The sequence below is a fragment of the Anoplolepis gracilipes genome, chromosome 1 (assembly GCF_047496725.1).
Source record: "Anoplolepis gracilipes chromosome 1, ASM4749672v1, whole genome shotgun sequence".
NCBI classification, from domain to species: Eukaryota; Metazoa; Arthropoda; class Insecta; order Hymenoptera; family Formicidae; genus Anoplolepis; species Anoplolepis gracilipes.
The window spans coordinates 9,875,905-9,899,069 of record NC_132970.1 but is presented as its reverse complement, the minus strand read 5'-3'; the positions used below and the strand labels follow the sequence as shown (position 1 = coordinate 9,899,069).

Sequence of the window (23,165 nt, the reverse complement as noted above, 5' to 3'; positions counted from 1 at the left end):
AACTCGCTCAAAAAAATTCGAGATATTTATATTTATTTGGAAGTAATTTATAAAAAAGTTTCATAAAAATCTTTTTTTCGAGTAAATAAAAGAGAATCCAGTTTCGAAAGGAGATATTTTTTGCTTTGAGAAAAATAAGAATTAGTTAAAGTATATAATTTATTGCATTCTCGCATCTTTATTAGAATACTTACACGCTTAACTTACACGAGTATGTGTAATTAAATTAAATAGACTTAACTCTCTATATATTTTTTAAAGCGATACCATATACGATTACTCGTCCAAGTCGAGCTTTCGCGCTTCGATCTCGCTCGGAAGGACGCTCGGCGTCCTTTTTATAAGCACGCGTCCCGACGGACGATCGATTTGCCGCCAGTGACGCGGAATTTCCTTTCCGAAGGGGAAGTCCCTTTTCACGGCTGATATCACGTTGGTATTTCGCCTTTAACCCCGACACACATAATTTGTCGCGACATCTTGAACGATGCCTTATCTTCCAGCTATAAAATATCTTCTCTTAAGTGCAGCTGAAGAACATTGATCATTCTCTATATGCTTTCGTACGACGTATAAAGCAATTTAGTCGTATAATCAATTCATGTTCTGTTATCGCGCTGAATCTTATTTCGCGATCGATGTTTTAAATAAAATATTAATTTATTGTGATGATAAAATATCTATTTTTTTATAACCTTGAATGCGCAATAAAAATAATAGTATAATTATATATATGTTAGAAATCACACAATAATTTTCTCTATTGCATGAGAGAACGTAGAATGTAAAAGAATGCGAAAATATAATTAAAATTTTGCGGAAGCGCGCGAATATAGCTTTTGAAAATCTGATTCATAAGGATAATATATATCGATTAATATATAAAAAAATAATTTAAAAGAATGTATCAGTTAAACACTTTTCTGTCCAGCTAGATTTTGATTTTTGTTATATAATTATTTTTTACATGTTTTTTTTTATAAATCTTATATTTATATAAAAATAAATACAATTTTTTTAATTTATTAAAAATATTAAAATATTAAATTATTTTAAAAATTACTTTATTTCGTTGCATTTTTCAGCAACGATAGGCATCTAAAAAAATAGATTGCCGTTCTAAAAATTGTTTTATGCCACATTATTATCGGCTTTAATAACCGAACAGGAAAGTGCTAAGGACTGATCCAATCGGCGTTTCTAACGTTGCGTTACATCGAATTTTTCTCATCTTTGCATATCGTCGTCCATCTTGGGCCTCGTCATTACGCATCGACCTCTATAACAAATCTCTGTCATGTGAGACACCTTCGTGGTGGTCGAGGTTCTGAGCACCTTGCCCAACATCTGAGTAGAGTTCGCCCTAATCACCGTATCTGCAGCTCGTCTAATCGATGTTTTCGTGGTCGATGTGGTTGTGGAAGGCTCTGTTATTACGGTCTCTTCGGACGATACCGCCGTATTCGTGATCGTGTCCGGGATTAATGTGGTTGTTTCGAAGATAATATTCTCTTTCATCGTCGTCTCTGTGATACCTTGCGCTTCTTCAGGATTAGTCACGTTGTCTTCAATATTGATATGTTGCGTGGTAAAAATGTCTCGCGAAGAGTCAGTCGTACCGATTATTTGATCCGCTCTTTCGGGAATCTCATTTTTAGCTTCGACTACTTTCGCAATTTCTTCTACCTCCTGCTGATTCTCGGCACTCTTCATGCTGTCAAAGATGGCCTTTACGTAATCGGAAAGTGTTTTTACATTGGAATCACCCTCGTTTCGCGTGACAATACCGGGGATGGGCGTTGTAACCTGCGGTTTTAATGTAGATGGCGATTTGTCAAGGTTTAACGGGTATCTTACTTCGCTCCATTTACTTCTGTGATTCTTCGGGTGCGCGTTATTTTTTTTGACATTTTCTTCATGCCTCTTTAACGTCATTATATGTTCTTTTCCTTTATTGATGGCACTCAATTTCTGTATCTGTTCTTTCGGAAAATTAGTCAATTCCGCTATGGTATCTTCGAACTCCTTTTCTGAATTATCAGGATAATTCGATGGCAGATTATAGTTTTGACTGTATATTTCAACATTTTCTAAATTATCCTCACTTTTATCTTCTTGAGAATTCTTATCCCAGTATTCTTGGGATTTTGCTTCTTTTTGCGCTTTAGTTTCTTCCTGTGACAAACGAACAGTTTGTTCAGACGTTTCAGATATCGTTTCTTTAGTATCATTTTTCCATCCGGTTAAACTTTTATTTGCCATCGTAACGCGTTCTTCATCAGTATTCGATGTCAGCGTTGCACCAGTCTGTGTGTAGTCATCCTTCAAAGTCGTCACTTCGCCATTGTTGAAAGGGACGTATGGTGTCGTTATTGGCGTCGTCGTTGGCGTCAATATCGTCCGATCGGGTAATTCCGTTATTAATGTCACGCGCGTGGGAATGGAGACCTCGTCATTTTTCAGCATTTCTTCTAAAAAGTCCTGCAGCAGAGATTTCCGCGTCGTCTCTGTGGCAATTGTTGTAGTTGCGATAGTTACCGGTTGGAGGGTGGACTTCGATTCATGGACTGAGTTATATTTGTTTAGATCCTTATCTTGAATCAGGCTGTTCACTGCGGAGTTGAAATGTTGGGATTCGGCAGTGACAAAATCGTCTTTAGTCACGGGCCTTACCCGCACGCGGACTCTTCTTCTTCGAGTCTGAAAGATGAATTTTTCAATTTATTTTTTATTCATTTTTATACTGTATTAAATTATTGTATAATTTTTATATGTAAAATTGGAGAAAATACAATTATTTTGAATTTGTAGATAGATTGAAAATATTTATCATATAAAAATATATTATTTTACTAATGGATAAAAAATTAATTTTCAGATACAATCTTTTTTACCTTTCTACCGGTAAGAGGCTCAGTGATTTTTTTTATCTTTGTGTCATCGTCTGTCTGTTCCGTAGAATTATTTTCCTTGTCTCTCATCCAACTCTGCGCATCGAATGACATTTCCTTATCGCTTTGGATTCGATCCTGAAATACCGCCGTCATTGAAGCCGTTGTAGCATTCAATTTCTCTGTGTGATCCTGCGCATTCGTCTTCATTCCGAAAACAGCACCATCCATCATTGCGTCCGAATCGCCGGCTTTGTTCGGTGATTTCTGATAGTCAGAAGAAACGACCACCGTCACACCCGAAGGCACTTCCGGCGCGGCCGTAATAATCTCGGGCGCGTTTCCGTTTTCCTGATCGTCGTGAATCCTGCTCCGTTCCCTTTTCGACTCGTCGGCCACGCGATTCGAGGCGAAACTCGGTTGGAACGATGTTTTCGACAGCTTCGTAGACCATTGACTCTCGGCACCATAAATGTCACCGCCAGGGTGTCCGCTCACGCGATCCGAATGACTATACTTACTTGATGGAATACTGGCCAGTTGGGTCTGATCATATTCCTCTCGTGAAACCTGCTCCGGCGGATTACCAAAGTTTAGAATAAATTCCTGTGGATACTGAAAACATACATGCGTGCGTTACATTTGAGTAGTTCAGAGAGAAGTAATCGCATCTTTTAAAAAAATATTAAAAATTAAGTTTAAATATAAATATAAAATTAATATTGCAATAGCGTAACAGATTTTCATTATCATTTAAGTTTTGAATAAAAGAAAAATTTTAGTTTTAATTATACATATAAATTATAAATAATTAACTAATTATATCTATTAATAATTGAATAATTCTTTCTATTAATGACATTTCTTTTTTTTTTTAAAGCGAGTCACGATTAGAGAATTTACTTACGTTTTCGCTATTCTCCTCGTAGAACTGAGTCGGTCGATTCTGATTTGGCACGAATTGCGGCACATCGAAATTATCATCGTAAAGAGATTGTTGTCTTGTCACTGGCAGTTGTTCCGGCGTTATTCGAGGATAGTTTTCGTCCAGTGGTAGTTCGTTGTTTGCCTCGAGACCGGATTCCGTGCGTTTTTTTCCCGGTCGACGGATTCTTCCTCGTATCCTCGTTTGTTTCGATTCGTCTGGTTTCGTTTTTGGTTTCACTGTATATACGGTGCTTTCTGGCAACACCGTTGCAACAGGTATAGTTTCCGTCGTTGTAGTGAATATTTTCGTGGTCGGATGGCGAGTAGGTATCTGATTATTATATTTCGGACGATTCTTCAAAACATGACTCGGGCTCGATTCCACTGCTGTCTCGTCGTTGGATATTATATGCTGTATCTGCAACGTGTTTATTCGCATTTATTAATGCTTCCCGTGCGATATAGTACGCTGACGGGAAGATTGATGAAGTGTTTCACACAAAAGTTTCATAATGTGTTCGTGAAAAGTGACTTTTGTGTAATATTGAAAATATTGAAAAATTTTAGATGATTGAGGAAAAGATTGATGAGTTACACAATAGTCTTACTTTAAAATATCTAAAGAGAGATGATATTAAAAAAAATAAATTAAAAAACTTTATGTGCTTTTTAATAAAAAATAAATAAATAATTAACGTATACAACAAAACATCGATAGAATATAATAGATAAAATCATAAAATTATATGATATATGTTAACTGATAATAAGTGTGTATATGTATATGTAATAAACTATATAAATTATAACAGAAATCTGCAAAAAAATTAACTACATTTATCTTTAATAGGTGAGAATTTTATCCTGGATAATTGAAAGATTACAAGAATGAGTCTTTAGTCGTTTAAAATTGCGAAAATATGATTTATGTCATAAAGATAGATAGTTTGTGAAATGTGAAATAGTTTTTCATAATATTTTTTTGTAAAAGCTATATTTTTGAAAAATAAAGCAAATATTTTGTCCAAATTAGTACAGATTCTAATTGAAATATGACAGTTGCTTGAAATTTAATTGAACATTAAACTCTATAACTAATTTATATTTTTGAAACTACACATTTTTCTTTTTTCTATACATTGTGAGAAACGTACTTCGGATAAAGCAGGTCTGTATGTAACGGGTGTTTGGAATCTGTTATCCAGCGGATGCACCGGTTGCACCGGACGGAAGCTCGGCGGCCTTATAAATCCATAATCGACGTCTTCTTCCTCAGTGCGGGCGGTCGTGGTTGTAGTTGTCGTTGTGGACGGTGTAGTAGTGGCGATCAACCTCTGCTGCTGAGCGTGTATCTTTATATATTCGTTACCCTCAGTCTGCACTTGCGATCCGTGATTTTGCGGGCGTGCGCGTACTTTCGTCCTCGATCCATCGCGGTTTCTGTGACTCGAACCGCGACTGGAATCGTGATTCACGACGCTGAAACGAACATATTCGTCCTGGGAACCTCGAGGTCGCGTTTGAATCGCGGAATCCTGATGAGTGCGACCACTTAATCGACCTCGAACTCGCTGACGTATTATTACAGGCGCTGGAGTGGTCGTGCTGGTCGTAGGAATCTAAAATGAAAACAATTAAAATGTGATATTTAAATATTACATAAAAAAATATATTATAAATCTATAGTTTATAAATATATATAGAATGTCTGTTTGTATGTTCCCTATAAGTTCCTAAACTCTTTGACGAATCTGGATTAAATTTCGGGTAGTTATTCTCTAGAATTCTGTGTAAAATATAAACTATCATATTGGATATCCGATCATAATTTCCTCTTTCTTCTTGACACTTTGTGATAATTTAAATAAGTCTATGCTTTTCCCACAGTCAACTATATATTGTTTGTTCCAGAAAAGTAGGTACGTTAAAATATTTATACATTTTTGCCCCAGGAAAATAAAAAATATTGTGTATCGCAGAGCTTTAGAATAATAAATTAGTCATGTTGCAATAATACATGTATATATTTAGTGTAGCAAGGCAAAATGAATCTAAATGAATTTAAATTATGGGCGAGTCAATTGATGAATTAAAAAACTCGCCTCATATCACTATGCATTAATTTTATTGTTGTTATTAGATTTTTACATTTTCACAAATAAAATATAAAAAACCTGAGCAACGTCGGGTAAGATTCATTCGAATAGCTACTATTTGTAGAAAAATATCTGAATACTAAATATATGTAGGAAAACACATTCGTGCACATAATATTGCAATATTATATTATTTCTATATGGCAACTTATTTTTTTCATTTGTGTCAAAATGAGAAAATTTTTTTAAATGTAAGATTTTAACAATTAATTATTATTTATTGCATCTTTTGTAAAATTTCAATGAAATTCTACAAAATCTTCTATATATAATAATGCCTCTAAGAAATGCATTTTAATTGAAGCATTCGTATGCAAAACGTCTAGGTATTAATAATATCAATTTCACATATATACTTCGATAATAGATGCCTCTGTAGAGGGAATCTGCAACTCGTAGTCTTCTTGTTTGCTTTGCTGGAGCGGAATAAAAATCGGCGATGCACTCGGATCAGCTTCTATCGCGCCGTCCTCGATCTTGCCGTCGTTAATATTGCGGAACGAATTCTGTCCACCAATGTTATCCGGTTGAATTTGCGCCGCGTTGACCTCGTAAATTGGAGAATATCGATGTTCCTCGCCAGGTCTGATTCGCGGATCTTCCGTGATGGCCAGATTGTAGTTGGCATTTTCCTGATAACGCGAATACTCTTGCTGTCTCTGGGGAATATTCTGATTTGGTGAATTCTCATTTGTAATTTGATAATTAAATCCATTTACCGGAGCCTGTTCGAGTCTCGATTGTTCGAAGGCGCCGTTTTGATTGTATGTAGCATCCTGATGATAGCGCACAGCTTGAGGATGATTTTGCGGGTAATTTTGACTCTTGGAGTAATCGTCGGACATTAACGTGCTGTGCTGTATCTCGCGCAAGAGCGGGTAATTTTCGGTCTGTGTGGGAGTGGTCGATGGATAATTCTCACGAGTATAATCGCTTACTCCCGACAGAGAGGTTTCCTTTTGGTGGAATTTGGAGGTGGATGCACGTGTCGGCGAGAATACATCGGGAGATGCATTGTTTTCTGAATCACTTTGCGTTGAATAATTCTCATAGCTGGCCACTTGGTGAGTTTGAATCTAAATAAATTAAAACGATAATGTTTACATATTAACGGATACTTTATGTTTCCCGTGAAATCTAAGATTTCAAAATCAGAAAGAGAGAGATTAAAGATTAATCGTACCGACTGAGAATTCGCTCTATCTCGATTTTTGTATTTCTGCGTTCTGGGAGTTGGTCTTCTGTGTTCTATTGCGTTATACTTTTGCGTGGTCTCTGGTATTTTTCCTTTCGTTGGTTCGTAAGAGGTCTCGTGATAATCCTCCGTAGTAGTCGAAAATCTAGATTTAGATCTGTTGTACGTCGGTCTTCGTGCTTTATCGGTTTTGTTATTAGGTGTCTGAGTTGTTTTGGGTCTCGTAGGTACGGTTCTGCCCCTGTGTAAATACGATTTGATATACATATTTCTATAATACATTAATGTCATGTTGAAATTCATGACAAAATCCAAAAATTGTTATTGATGTTATACAGACATTTTAGATGTTTTATTTATATTTAGATAGCATAAAAGAGAGTTTTACGTGGAATTTTTATATGAGAAAATTTTATGTTCGATATATTACGATATGCATCATCTTGAATACAAAATATAAAAGTGTATGATAAAATCGGAATAATTTAAATAAAGGAAAAGAAATATTTTATACAAGAAAAACTATCTTACAAAAATTGTTATGCAAAAAGTTATAAATTAATGATATATATTTGATATCACACATACACATATCTGAATATATACGCTTACCTTGCTCGAGGCCTGTAAGTCGTGGAGCTTACACGAGGAGCTGTTGTCGTTAATGGCGTGGTGGTCGTTGGTGGCGGCGTCGAAACGACAGGAAGATTTTCCTCTTGTTTATCCAATAATGAGTTTACTAAGCCCGGTAGATGCGGGGAAATCGGCGGTAATTCTGCTGGTAAGCTATATTGCGTCGGTCCAACTGGCGCTCTGACGTCATTGGCGTCGTACGATTCACCTAGATTAGCCTGGAAGTGATATTGTACGGCAGTGTTATATTTTTGCTGGGCAAGCTCCTGATTAATGAGCGCCAATTGATGAGCTGCCTGGTCTTGTTTCTTCGTGAAAGGATCATGCGGACTTACCGTTTCGTCCTGAAAACTTGGCGTGTTAGAATAAGATATCTCTTGTCTATAGCTATCCGTCGTGTCAAATTTGGGAGGATGAGTAATCGGTTTGGATTCTTGCTCGTAGTAAGGCTGCTTTGGCTTCGTCTTCGAATGTTCATCGTAATATGACGTGCTGATTACGGAGGTCGGGTTATTATCGTAATACTGTCTGAATCTAAATCTGGAACCTGATGACGATGATTCGTACTTCGCACTGCTGGATTCTGGGGAAAAGTTCTGAGGGGTCGAGGATTCGTAAGGCGTGGTAGTAGCGATGGATTCGCTTTGATCGGCATTGTTGTAAGAATTCGGTTCGATCAACGACGTAGGACTAGGATTCTGTTCGTCTTCTTGTGCGTTTGAATCCGAAGACGTGTCCGATAGGGTGTTGACCACGACCGAACCGATATGCGGCGCAGGGAACGGAATCTTAGCGTAACCTGGTGGCGGATCGAAGCTCAACGGAGCTACAAAGAAAGGTAATTTGTCCACCTTGCGCTCCACTCTATTGTGATCGATCGCCGACAGATAGGGAAGATCGAACTTGGCGTAACCGAAAGGAGGATCCAGATTTGACGGACCCACGAAGACCTGTGGAGCACTGGGGCCGACATTATCCAGAACGGCAATGGTTTTCGCGTCTTTCAATATCTTCAAAACATCGGTGACTTTGACGGATTCTAGATTAGAGCTGGGACTGCCCATGTAAACAGAGAGAGGAGGTTGATTAGGTGACGGCGTGGTCGTGACTTCGTGGTAGTTTGGCTGTTCTTGATATTGATTAACCCGTTGACGTTGTCTACCACGGATTTTCTTCACCCTAGTGCCGTCCACGAGATGCTGGCGATGGGGTTGCTCACGAATCAGAGCTTGAGCTTGAGCGTTTTGTTGGAAATTGGTTCCTTCCAGAATCCTCTGCTGTTCCAACTGCTTTTGTTTCTCTTCACGCTCTCTGCTTTCTTCCTTAGCGCGAAGTTCAGCGAGTCGTCGTCGTTCGAGTTCCTCCTGCCTCTGCTTTTCTCTTACTTCACGTAATCGTTCCAATTCTCGTTGTCTCGCTATTTCTTCCAATTTTTCCAACTCCTTCTGTTTCTTCTCGGCTTCTTTCAGCCGCAAGAGTTCTTGTTCTCTTTGAAAAGCCTCCTGTTGCAATCGCGCCTTTTGCTCGAGTGCCTTCTGCTCTTCGTTCAATCTAGAAAATTCTTTTACACGCTCCTCCTTTAAAAATTGCGCCTTCTCTTCGTGCTCTTTCTGAATCTGCTGCAACACCTGCCGCGCATAGGTTTCTTGATCGGGAGAGAGCGAAGTTTGTTCGACGTTTCTTTGATTCTCTCGCTGATGATACTGTTGACGAACGGGATATTGCTTTCTCCCGCGACCCCTTTTTAGTTGTCCTGTTTGCGCCAAAGTTTCTGCCGGAACGTACACTAGTTGAACCTACAAAATATTACAATTATTGTTAGTATATATGTGTCTAATCCTTGGTTTATAGATTATTGAATAATTTAATATTGAATGTGTAACGAATTGAATTACCAGCTTAGCGACTTTTTGGTCTAATATTCATTAATTAATATTATTGTATATTATTACCTAATAACATCGTAAACATTGATTTAATTAAAATTAATTTTTATTGCATTATATTTATTTTGTTGCATAATGATTATATTTAAATTATATCAATTATATAAATCAAAGTGTGTGTAAGTAATTACGGTTTAAATTAAAATCAAGATTTAATCTACATACTTTTTTACTAAAACTCTAAAATTTGGTGAAATTAATTACTATTATACTATTATGTATTTAATTTCATCTAACAATAAAAAACCGGATCAATTTATCGCTTTACTTAATTTCTCCTTTAGCTCCATTAATGTGCGTATCTTATATATTTCATTTACGCTCTAATTCTGTTTGATCTGACGATAGTCAGATAATATTGCAAAAATGTGCAAATAGAAATCAATCTAAATGAACTCAATACTTGTTAAATCACGCGTTTTGAAAGAGAGCGAATCGTTGTTGATTTTACTCATTTTATTTCATCTTTTTACAAACCTCTTCCTCATTGCTTTCGATTAAAGGAGATTGCGATCCTGGACTTGGTCGTTCTTTTAGACGTTTTCCGTCGGGTCTTTGACTTCCTTGTTTCGTTACATAAGTATGAGATCCTTCTCGCGTATCATCACCGTGTTGCAGTACAACTTGACCCTGAGCAGGTAAGTTTGATAGTTGCTGATTATTATTCAGATTTTGATGGACTTGTCCCGGTCTTCGAATAAAGAAATTTTGAGCAGAAAATACTGGTGGAAGCGCTTCAGAGGATGGTTGCGGCGGAACTAAAGCTTCTTGCGCTACGGACTCGGGTGCCGTTTGCAAATTGCCTAAGGAACTCGGCGGCAGTGCCTGCTTCTCGTCTTCAGCGCCAGGCAAGAATGTCTGGGACTGTTTGCACAAAAATCAATTTGAAAAATTAAGCAAAAGAAAACCGACCGACATCTTACAAATTTTTCAATGATCGTCAAATTTAATAAATAATCCATAGGTCAAAGAAAACGCGTTTAATGAGGAAATCTTTGTTATTAGCTTTATTAACTTTTAATTGTTTCTTATATAAAAAAAAAACTTTTTTTTTTTTAAGTTTTTATGAGTTATTTTTTTATATTTCTTCATAGCTCAAGCTTTTTTATACATTATAAAAAGTAGACTAAATAAGTTATATGAAAAAATTTATATAAAAAAAAAAGAAACTAATTAATAAATGGTATCAAGTATTTCTTACTTATAACTTATTAATTGTTGGTATAATAAACTAAGAAACTAAGACGTTATACCTGAAGAAGTTGCTGCTGAGCCTTGAGCTGTTGTTGCAGCAGTAGGAGCTTTTGAATACTCTCCTGTGTTTTTTGCAGCTGAATCAGCTGTTCCTGGTATTGCTGCTGAAGAGCGGGCGGTAATGCAAGTGATTGAATCGGATTTGCTAGATGCGTGCTGCTGGCTAACAGAAGGCCGTTTCCTGCATTGTTCTGTGGTAGTTGAACAGCCCTTGGATTAGCCAAGGGGATCCATTCGCTATTAGAGACTTGTCGTGACCATCGCTCGGCCACACTTCGGTCGAATTCGCCTAACAATGTTAGGACGATGAACACCGCGGTCGGTGCGAAGCACCTCCGCACAATCTAAAATCACCGTTATCGATTAATTGATCGTGGACGCTAAGCAATTAATTCTGTCGACACATGCGTTATATTCGACAGCGTAAAATTGCTTTGATTGACTTTTCACAATGGATCTAGGTCAACATCGACATCATTTCGTTTGTGTGTTTGTATGTGTGTATGTGTGTGTGTGTGCGTGTCTGTGTGCTTGTGCTTGTGCGTGTGCGTGTGCGTGTGCGTGTGCGTGTGCGTGTGCGTGTGCGTGTGCGTGTGCGTGTGCGTGTGCGTGTGCGTGTGCGTGTGCGTGTGCGTGTGCGTGTGCGTGTGCGTGTGCGTTTGCGTGGGCGTGTGCGTGTGCGTGTGTGTGTGCGTGTGTGTGTGTGTGTGTGTGTGTGTGTGTGTGTGTGTGTGTGTGTGTGTGTAGGGAACGTAATTTATATTTAAAAAATAATCCATTCGTTATGACTGGTATAAATGCAATTTCAAAATGCAGGCTAAATCATGTATTGCGATATACGATACGTAGAATTATAAATTGAATTCTGTCGCAAATTACACATTAGATTGTTTAAAATGGACTTAATAATCGAAAATACGGAATATTGTTTTGCTTTGACAATTATAAAGGAGTCTTTTCCGGAATGAGTACCGTATTATTTTATGCATCAAAGAATCAGATACTAATGCATTAGAGAGCAACAGAAAATGTGGTAACGCCTTGTGCAGTAAATAACAAGAAACTAACCGCAATCTCACCGCGTCTATATAACAATGCGAATAAGTAAGCAAAGTATTTATTATAAAGCAATGAGATGGTAACGATTCAGTTTTATAGCTTTTAGTGGAATCTGCGGTTTGATATGATAAAGCTACGACAAAGAAGCAACGCAATTAATTACTTCCGATATTATTGTTTGCATGAAATATTTCGTAAACTTATGACGATTAAAAATATTTGAATAAATTGTTTCTTCCATTGCAAGAAATAATTTCATTTTTTCTACTGTTAAATCTTCGATGGTTATTAGATAAGAATATCAAAATATATTATTATGTATTAGTAAAATAATACGCGTAATTATCCATTATTGAGTAATTTGTGTTAATGTTATACAGATGGAATATTTATTTAATTTTTCTTTTGTTGTCATAAAAATTTCATTATAAAATATAATACAAATTAAATTATATAATGAATATAATAATTTTATTAAATATATTAAATATTTTAGAGGAGATTACAATCTTCAAAGATTTTTAATCGTTATAAGTTTACGAAATATTACATGCGAATAATAATATCAGAAGTAATTAATTGCGTTGCTTCTTTAATTAGAAAATTATATAAATTTAATTAAAATAATACATATACATGTATAATGTAAATACATATATATATATATATTTCATACATGCATATAACAACGGGTATGCGAGCGATAATTAAAAAATATTGAAATATTACTTGAAATATTACTATATAGCTAAATAATAATAAAAAAATTAAATATTAGACATACTTATATATTTATACATATTTATATGTATATTTATATTATATATAAAAAATAAATATAATAATTTTATTTTCCATAGAATATATGTAGGAAAATTTCACATCGCGAGACTTCGATTTCTGTTGCAATTCACGATTGACTTGTTCCACGTACAATCGTTTATCTTCAATGGAGATGCAAGTGACGCATATTGTTATATCGAAACAATGTTCAACGGTTTACAATTGTCCCAATATCTATTTTCAATACAATTTTCCGTTTTGCTTCTATTTGATTTACCGCGACTTTGCACGCTGCCGTTGCATTAATGTTTTTTTCCGTTTTATTTTTGTTAGAAAAATCGTTAGAAGAAGAAATAAATCGACGATAACCGTTTCCCGTAATATACTTACGTATATAAGCTTCATCACATCTGGATCTTTTAATCCATTTGTAAAATAAATAATATAAGACTAAATCGCGATTAAAATAATAGTCCTGCGAGCACACAAGTCATTAAACAGATTTGTATGTCTCTCTTGAATTATATAGAGACAACTTTCACTAAAGTTGTCATCTATATTTATACATTCACGCGATCTGTAATGCCGATACATTAAGGAAAGTTGTTAGTGACTTCATGTAATTTATTAATATAGATAGTTCAAGTTTTTATCAACACTAGCGCGATAATAAATAAAATTTAAAGATTTCTATTGGGAAACACGACAAAGATTAATTTGCTTTTCAATCGTATATACGATCTTAATTATAGAATATACAACATTATAATTGTATATTAATTTAGTTTCTAATATTATATGTGATATATTTTTCAGGAAATATATCTATAGGCAGTATCGGGTGACCTGGTGTACCAGTGAATGTAGTCGACCTTCTAGTTATGGACACGGAAAATGTACACGGTCTGCTGCCTTGAATCTATCTTCGAGCATATCAGTGAGAGTATCATGACACGTAAGTAGATTTAGAAAAAAAGAACATTTTTTTCTTTTACATAATTTGAACTTTAGCAGTATCATAATCAGTATGCTATTAATGATAATTGTTCGGATAACAATAGCCGAATTATTCTATTAATGTTTCTATCACGATTACCGCAGATATTATTGTTATCGTTATCGTTGCAATTATCAATATTTGGAGCTGGTATTATTATCGTACGTTGCCTGCGAATCGTGAAACTTCTGGAGTATGACCAAGCTAACGAACTGTGAATCGTATCAAATAGCATACGATTTCTAATAAATGGTTTGAAAACTCTTTACCGGATCTTACGAGATCATAAGTTACGAAGCAAAGCTTTTACGAAAATTGATGGATTACACGAGCAGTTATGTAGAAAGCAAACGCGTAACAAAAAAAATGAATAAATTTGTCAATTAAATTCATTAAATCTATTAAATCAAGATCGAAATGTTTTTTAACGTGTAAACTTAATTTACATTAAAGTACTTTAAAAACATTGTAGAAATACTGTAAAAAGGAAAAAATACTTATACTTACTATTATATAATCAAAGAACTCATTTACAAACCACATTTTAGATTAACAAAAAATATTTAATAGAAAGATAGACTTAAAAGAATAATTGAATAATAATTCAGTAGTATTATCCATTTATTAGTATGATGTGCGGAATCATCCAATGACTTGCGAGATTTGATACATTTATATACGTATCAATTTTACTTTAATTTCAATTTTGTCAGTATATGGTCAGTACAGTCAACGATAATTTCGAAAAAATAGTTCGAGTAGCTAAAGCACTTTATCGATATTATCTTATTTGATATTATCGGTGCAATTAATGTCTACATAATGATATCATCGAGAATAATGATATCATCCATGGGGTGAACGTAAGCAATATGAAGTATTCGCGGGTTTTCTGAAGAATTATAGCAATTTTCGAACTAGCGTCAGCTCTGCGTGCCACTGACATGATTTTGATTACGAGCCGCGATGCATACACGAGGCGCAATGCAATTTTCATTACGGAAGTTGCGTGTCGGATACAGCGCGCGATTTTTCTGCTTTCTTCGCGATTTTATCCAGGCGCATTCCGACCGGTCGTTTTAGAAACGAATCCATCGAGTGTAAAATAATGTTGCTATTCGTGCAGACAGAGTTCCTCCAGGGTCGAAAAGAAAAGAAATCGATCCCGTCCCCGGAACTTCCGTTCGCACATACTGAGCGTAGCGACGAAATTCCGACAGAGATTTACATAGTTCGATCGTATTTGGCGGACACCAGGAAAAGTTTGCTTTCGCAAGAAGGAAAATATAATTATAAATATATATTGACAAATATTTTATTTTTAATATTGAAAAAGAATATATTCTTGATTCCTTGATGATTTATTTGACCGTAAAATAGGTAACCGTTGAGAAATGCATATCTGGAAAAAGTGCTACTTGAAGAAATTTCTCGAGAGGCATTTTTCCAACTACACGGTTGAAAGTATGCCGTGATGATAGTAGCATCATATCGCAATTCCGTTTTCAATCCTAGTCAATATCCCACGCGTTCTCAGCCCCGGGTGCGACTGCGAAACGATCTGATCTGATACGGCTGTGTGGCCGTAGAAAGAAATGACTTTCTCTCGACGGAGGAGCGCGTAAAGCATGAGGCGATATTCCTCGGTCTCGTTTGAACTTCGCTCGTAACATCGCCCAGCCAATTCCGCCGGTAATGTGTGCAATTATCAATCGTTCGTGTTCGCTGCATGCCGGATCCGGGGACGGTGTTAAAAAGGAGGTCGAACACCTTTCTCTCCACGCACAAGGAGAAGCTAGCTTGTATCTTCGGAAAAAGGCGCGGTCTCGATATCGTCACTTTAGTCCAACATATAGTAGTTGCTTTTAACACATTGAGAGAGTTAAAGTCGAACTACTACACTGCTATATCAGAGTTTTCATTTCGTTGCATTTTTAAATGTTTCTTTAAAAATTCCCTTAAAAATATGTAATATAAAAAGATTGCCTGATATAAAGTAATTAATGTCGCGTCGAGGGATTAAATAATCAATTGAGACGAGAAGTCCAGTTGAGATTGTCACTTGGGAAATTTAAAAAAATATTGATTTGAAAACTAAATAATATATTTTATAAATCTCAATGATATAGATATCTGAAAAGGCGATAAGAGATACATTGTATCAATTTTAAATTTTATACTGAAATTAATTATAATTAAAAAAAATGATCAAATTTTTATTAGCGTAAATGCTATGTGTAAAAAAAAGATTAGAAAGGTTGCCAATCTTTTCATTCATACCCGGATATGTGTTTCTCTATTTAAGTATTACTTAAGTTCTGGAAGTCTTGAAAGCGACATATATGTAGTAAGTAGTTCGTGCGTAATCGGATCGAATGTACCGTAAAAATGTCATATTTGCGGCCTTCGGAATTTCACGCTCTATTTACACGTTTGCACTATTCTCTTGCTTGCGAACTTTCGTTTCTAGGGTTTCGAGAGGGCGCCCGCCATGTCTAAAAGAAATATATTAGTGGACGATATAAGTTTCGATCGAATGTTTCTTCTAGATGATCTTTACACGCGAACTCAGAAATAGTATTATACTTCGCGATTGTATCTCCCAATCGTGACTTACCGTAAAATATATATCTCGTTGTGGAAATTATACAAGAGCGCGTTACGCTCTGTGCTTAATTACTATGCAAAGAAAATTGAATCAATAGTTTTTTTAACTTTTAGGCATAAAAATATTTATAAAAATAAAAATAATTTGTCAAAATAAAAATATATATCATAATAGTTTAAATCTATATTTTTATAAACCAATTTTTAAAACAAAAATGTTTTGTAAAAATTTAATTTGTAGTAATCTCTTATTTTTCTTATATTAAATAACTTTAAAGCAAGCTTAAAACTTTAATATTAAAGAGCATAGACAAAGGTTATGTTCTTTCATCTAAGAAAAAATTTATACAAACTTATTAAATTAATTATTATAAATATATATATATATATATATATAAAATTAATTATTATGTAACATTATAAATTAATAAATTAAATTATTCAAGAAAATTACATCTCTCTTATTAAAACGGTCTTTCTTTCTCTTTATCTCTCTCTCTTTAAAAACATGCTTTAAATACATACATTTCAAATTGACATTGTCTAATCTTATAGAACGCTTTCCATTTAGCGACATAAATTGATACAACTGTTATTCTCTATCCTTTTTCAACATACAATAACAACAAAGACAGAATGACATTTGTGCCGACTTGTGTCGCTAAATGGAAAGTACCCATTATAATTACAACAGCCTATTGTTCTTTCTGCATGTAACCAGCTACAGTGAATTTATCTGATGAAGACTTAGTTAGATGCAATATGCAAAGGCAACAAATAAGACGATTGTTTTCTTTGAGAAGACCGATATCTGGACATCCGGATATGTACAGATTTATTTTCTCTACGGTTGAACAAACACATATACTGCAGATTTATATCTCGAAGAAACGCAGATTCTCGTATATTTATATCTCTAAGAAAATACAGTTTATCACTCTATTTGACGCGAGTAAATACATATAAATAGAATGTTTTTCTCAGGTAGGAATCGATCTACATATACTTGACCAGTTCCTATCAGAGGATTATCGACAGGTTTCACATGCGCGATCCGATCCGATGGTCGACGCCTTGTCGTGCCACTTATTGTCGTCGACTTTCTTTGCGGTATATATTCCACCTTTACTTTCGCCTTCAAACTTTTTCGGCTTCCACCTCGAGCGCGTTGCACCGAGACAAGCTCATTCGCAACGGTTGTTGTCTGATTATCGCGGAAGATCGCTTACTCGGTGCGACTTCCTACTATAAAAAGAAAATAAATAGCACCCTGCCGGAAATGAAGGAAATTGTACGAGTTACGCCTATAACGGAAGAACAATATCGCATAATGTGAGATTTGCTTAATCTAAAAGTAGACAAAGATCTTTTATCTGATAGAAATATGCATTTTCTTTCGAAGATCCCTTTATTTTATTCGGTCAAATTTGAAATTCTGAATTAATTTATATATTAATTAGTCCGAAAAGATTTCGTCGTTGTTCTCAAGGCATATCGCGCTAAGATAATGACATCGCGAGATCGTTGAGCAGGATGCGATCGTGAGATTCGTATGGAGGACGATTGCGGAATTAATCGCACGTGAATCGTGATTGCGTGAGTATCGTTCGCACGCCATAGTGCGAGCTTTTACAATCTACGATGATGATTGATGTGGCATATAGGGAAGTATTGTGACGTAACAAACTTTAACTTCGGCAAATGAGTTTTCTCAGTACCTCCGCAACATTTGTTTGCAGAAGAATTAAAATAAATAGGTTCATAACCTTTGTCTATGCTTCTGTCTAAATAATGTATTTGAGATATTTGAGAAATTTCTGTGCGCTCATGATGATGATATTTAATTTATTATAAAACTAATATAAGCATTTCTTATATCTCTCTCGATAAAATAAAAATATCTTTTATATATAATTTAATAAAATTATTATGCATTACATAAGGAATTGAATTGAATATTTTTTTTCTCCACGAATAGTTTTCTGGAAATAATTTTTTTTTTTTTTTTTTTTTTTTTTTTTTTGCGAGACCAAATGAGGCTTGGTTGCTTGGGTGTCAGCAGCGTGACGTGCAACTTGATCGCGGCAAAATGTAATTAGAGTAGTAAAGATCGCAATTTTTTCCTAGTTTCATTTATTATAGCTCGCGAGAGCGGCACGCGATGGAAGTATTAACAAGACGGGGGCGAGGATTCCTTTTCTTCGCCCAGTTACGTGCCACTTAACTTAGACTTTTGTCAGCACGGACTTCCGCCTACAACTGACCTTTCAGCATAGGAGGATCTTTTCTCTATTCAACATCATACCTGTTTCGTAAAACTTTTAAAATACTTTGGCAACTTTATAAGCTTTATTTAGATATTAGTAATGCCTCGTCTTAGAACGTGTTTTCCCTATATATATATATATATATATATATATATATATATATATATATATATATATATATATATATATATATAGTCATTAACTGCTTAGAAAACTTTAGCATTATAGAACATTCCAGAATTATGATTACATTAATTATCACCTGACACGATTTAAAGTAAAGAAATTAAATTTTTTTTAATAATATAAGAAATATTTATCTGCAGAATACACTGAACATATTTATTAGCGAAACACTTTTTTTTGTGGAATTATTAGACTAAAATTCATTCTACATAGAAATGTTCCCTTTAAAACATTTGGTACGACAACGAACTCTCTCAAAATCGAATGTGTTTAATTAATTACGACCTATATATGTTTTACCAATAATTAAATATACAAACGCAATTAGCAAATTAAACACGATGTCATGCACACACATAATGGATTTGGTGCAAACTATGAAATGAATCTAATTTAAATAGACGATGCCGTTTGACTTAATTGCGTATAAATATAGAAATTTAATTCCACGTTAATTGAAAAAATACAAAGTCAAATAATAAATTTTATAGTTTTGTTTTTCTCGGTGGTTAGATATTTAATTATTATTAGATGCAAAAAGAATATGTCTCTATAGAACAAAATACCGATACTTTTGTCCATCCTGATTGAATAAATCTCCGACTGCATGATAAGTGCAAGTGAATCTGGAATTGATAGCTCGAGTTTTAAATTACGTGATCGGAAAGATTGAATACAGATTCAGATTTTATTCAGATATCCCGTCGAAACGACCCTGGAAGAAAGGAATCGCTTGTATAGCCATCTTCTCGCAGAGGAAAATCGAATAATAGACAAAGTCGCGGGCTCAGTTCGCCGACGGGCACGAAATGCGGGTCAGTATGTGAACAGCTCTTCGCTCCTTATGTCGCAATTCAGGAGGTCGGCGACCGTCCTCCTCTCTCGATCCTCTCGATCGCGTCTCTGGCCGTTCTTTCTTCTCGGTTCTTCTTTTTCTCTCGATGATGAAGGAGTATATGTACGAATATCCTCATTTTTTCTTGGTGGTTAACTATTTTCTTCAAATATAGAAACTACGAAGTCTTGAAGAAATAATTATCTTCTATTAGAATATAAATTTTTAGTAAAAAATTTAATTACTTATATTAAAATTTAATTTTTTAGTACAATTTTCATTACAAAATTCATTACATATCGAACATACAGAACTCTAATTGAAAAAATAATCTTTATAAATTAAATTACGGATCCCTTAGAAATTCTCTTTCTCTCTCTATATATATATATGTTGGAACTTTTCACCTTTATATAGAAGATAGTTAATCAAAGTTATACAATTTATCCAACTATCTATCTTTCTGAGGGCAGAAACGAGGTCCTGATACTCGTGAAACGTGCTTTTTTAAGGAAAGGCATTGACGATCATTATTGATACGTGCGAAAAATGATATTTCATTTAAGAAGTCGCTCTACTTTCTCTTTCCATTTTTTGTGCAATGAATTTGGCGATCCTCCTAAATTAGTGCGCCGTTTGCTTTGAAACGCTAATTAAAATTTGACATGTCTTTCAAGTTGTTTTTGTGGCACATTTTGTACATAATCGTTTATTTTATTTTGTACGGTATTCTCTTTAAATAATAAGTTCTGTGTTTAAGCATGAAAGCGTGAATATAGGCTACAGTCACGATGATTACTACGCGGAAAAAGAATCATAAATTACATACGGCATACTATGGCCCAATTATAGTTGATTGAGCGGAACAGTGCTTATATCTTTGTATGCATAAATTTTAAACAAAAAGTGGAGCGTTTTATTAATATGTATAAATTATCTGTAAAGGAATAATTTATTTGTTACGCATTATATAAAGATATGTTTTTAGGTCTCAAATATTATATCGTACAAAATGTTAAATACTTAATAAAATATTTCTTAAGTTGTTTAATAATCGTAAATTATGTACTGTGAAATTTTGCAGTATCGGCATACAGAGCGCAAATTAGAAAGCGTAGTAACGCGGGAGACGCATCGACACACTGGTCTATTTTACAATTATCCCGTCGTCCAAGATAAAGGAATGCAATCGCCGATATTCTGAATGTTTCGATTTGCTTACGTATATTTAAAAAAAAATTTTACATGAATTTATAAATATTTAGGGATCAATTATAGACATTTCTAAGAACCCAGAGAAATATCTAAAATACTTTATATTATATTCTACTATTTATATAAACAATTTAATTTTATATATTTTTGTTATTTTTACTTTTAAAATATTTTCTTTTTAAAAATGATATAAGCTTCTTCTTCAGTCAAAGTGATGAAATAATTTTAAATCAACTTACACACACATACACACAATTATAAGAAGAAATCATTTGTATTATTTTTTTCACTTTTTTAAATATATTGAAATTCACATTGAAAGTATATAAATAACAAGTAAAAGAGTTGTCATGTACGGATTTTCTCATAGTTGCACCTTTTATTTTTTTAGAGAGGCCGAACATCAATGAGAAATGTTACTTTCTACTACTTTGATAATATACGCTAATGGATAATATATAAGACGTTAATAGACGTCTACGATTGAATGCAAGCTATTCATTCAAATTTATATAGAATTAAATTTTATCTTTTCTTTTTTTCTTAAAATTATGTAATGATTTATATTTCACTACGAAAGATAAAAAATAAGAATTAATATCAAATTAATTTTATTATTGTGTATTATATAAAGTGAAGAAAAGTGATTAACGTGTTTTTATCCGGCTTTATATTTTAGAAAAATTTTCATATATCGTTTCAAGAAATTTTTCCTCTATAATTATTATAAATTAATTATTATAAATTAATTAAATTTTGTCGCATTATTATCTGTCAACACATATGAACGTTTATTTGTGAAAGTAAAATATGTCGCGCAAAATACAATTTATCAATTTACACATGCACACATATTAATATAATCTTTTTTGAAGATATTCTGTGTCCACTATTTTACATCTATTATAGCCATAAGTACATAAATTATACTAATAGCTATGATTTGTGCGAATGTAGGATTTGAAGATTTTGAACGCAGGCTTTCACGCACGCGGTCTACCGCAACCCCAACGATATCCATGAACTCACCATTGTGTGTATTGTACTTTGGCGCTGGGTCACCACAGCACCACCCTCGACCTACTGCCCGTTCCTCTCACGCCCTTTCTTCTCTCTTTCTCTCTCTCTCTCTCTCTCGCACCTACAAACTCGGAACGATTTCCGCTTTATTTACTGATCGCGCCCTTTGCACTCGCTCACATTGCACCACTGGCACATGTTCCCCGTGCCGTATTCCGATCCTATCGGACTTAATCGGACCCGATTTTATCTTGTCACTTTGTATTTATCTCCGTTTATTTTTCGCGTGCTTGGAGCAAAAACGTCAACGTGCGTATGCTTTTTTTGTCGACGGTAGTACACGTGCGGTCTTAGGAACACGAGCAGTTTGAACGGGCTGTCCCAGAATGGACAGGCTATATAGATATCCCCTCCAGATGGAGAACTCGCGGGTACCACCGGCGGACCGTGATCCAGGAGAAAGCCTCTCTTTCGGTTGGCCCCATGGTATCACTGCATTGGGACTGAATGTCACTCTAAAAAAGATAAAATTCAATCAGTTCAATAAACTGATAATTATCATTCTTATTCTATAACAGAATAGAAAGAATTATGTTCAAATAATTAAATCTACTTTTATTTTATTGGTTAATTTTTCTTTAAGATATAAAATTCTAATAAATAAAACACTTTGTTTTGTAAAAATATTATAATAAGTAAGATAAGAAATATAAGATATAATATAATATAAGAACATCGCATTTTTTATTAGGAACATTTTTTTTATACATATAATCGCGTTCCGTAACATTTATTACATGTGTTCTGATTTCTTTTGCATGATGATCCGATTACAGTATGTCGTGTTTAAAACTCGAAGCATATTTTCTGTCATCAGGCATATTGAATATTCAGACTTGTAGTGCACTTATTAGACTGATGGAATTAATCGATTTGATATTATTTTTTATCAATTTTTCTTCGTATTTGTATTATACTGATATAAAATTTCAAAATATCTAATCTACTCTAATAAAATGATAAATATTTGAAAAAAATGATACACAAACATTAAATTAATTCCAGACAATAGAGACAGTTTTAATTTAATAATTTTAATTTTTGTAAATGTTTTCCATGTATTTTATTAAGATGTATTAAGTTGCATATAGAATTTTGTTTGGAATTATATGTTTGGGATTATGCAGTTTAGAA

General features: G+C 34.3%; 1 protein-coding gene across 3 annotated transcripts; it reads right to left on the bottom strand.

The window, feature by feature from the left end:
- Positions 1-159: 159 nt before the first annotated feature.
- LOC140671941 (uncharacterized) lies at positions 160-22,352 on the bottom strand. 3 transcript variants are annotated; one of them, XM_072903701.1, is made up of 11 exons: positions 21,981-22,351; positions 11,002-11,346; positions 10,226-10,612; positions 8,138-9,598; positions 7,782-8,020; positions 7,158-7,410; positions 6,331-7,050; positions 4,973-5,437; positions 3,799-4,236; positions 2,895-3,506; positions 160-2,700 (listed from the first exon to the last, which is right to left on the bottom strand). In XM_072903701.1, exons 1-11 carry the CDS (start codon positions 21,981-21,983, stop codon positions 1,228-1,230), a joined length of 6,396 nt encoding a protein of 2,131 aa, XP_072759802.1. In that variant the 5' UTR covers positions 21,984-22,351; the 3' UTR covers positions 160-1,227. The 3 variants fall into 3 exon arrangements, with proteins under 3 accessions (XP_072759802.1, XP_072759812.1, XP_072759796.1); XM_072903711.1 differs by having other exon boundaries at positions 2,895-3,497; XM_072903695.1 differs by having other exon boundaries at positions 7,782-9,598; positions 21,981-22,352.
- Between the last annotated feature and the right edge of the window lie 813 nt (positions 22,353-23,165).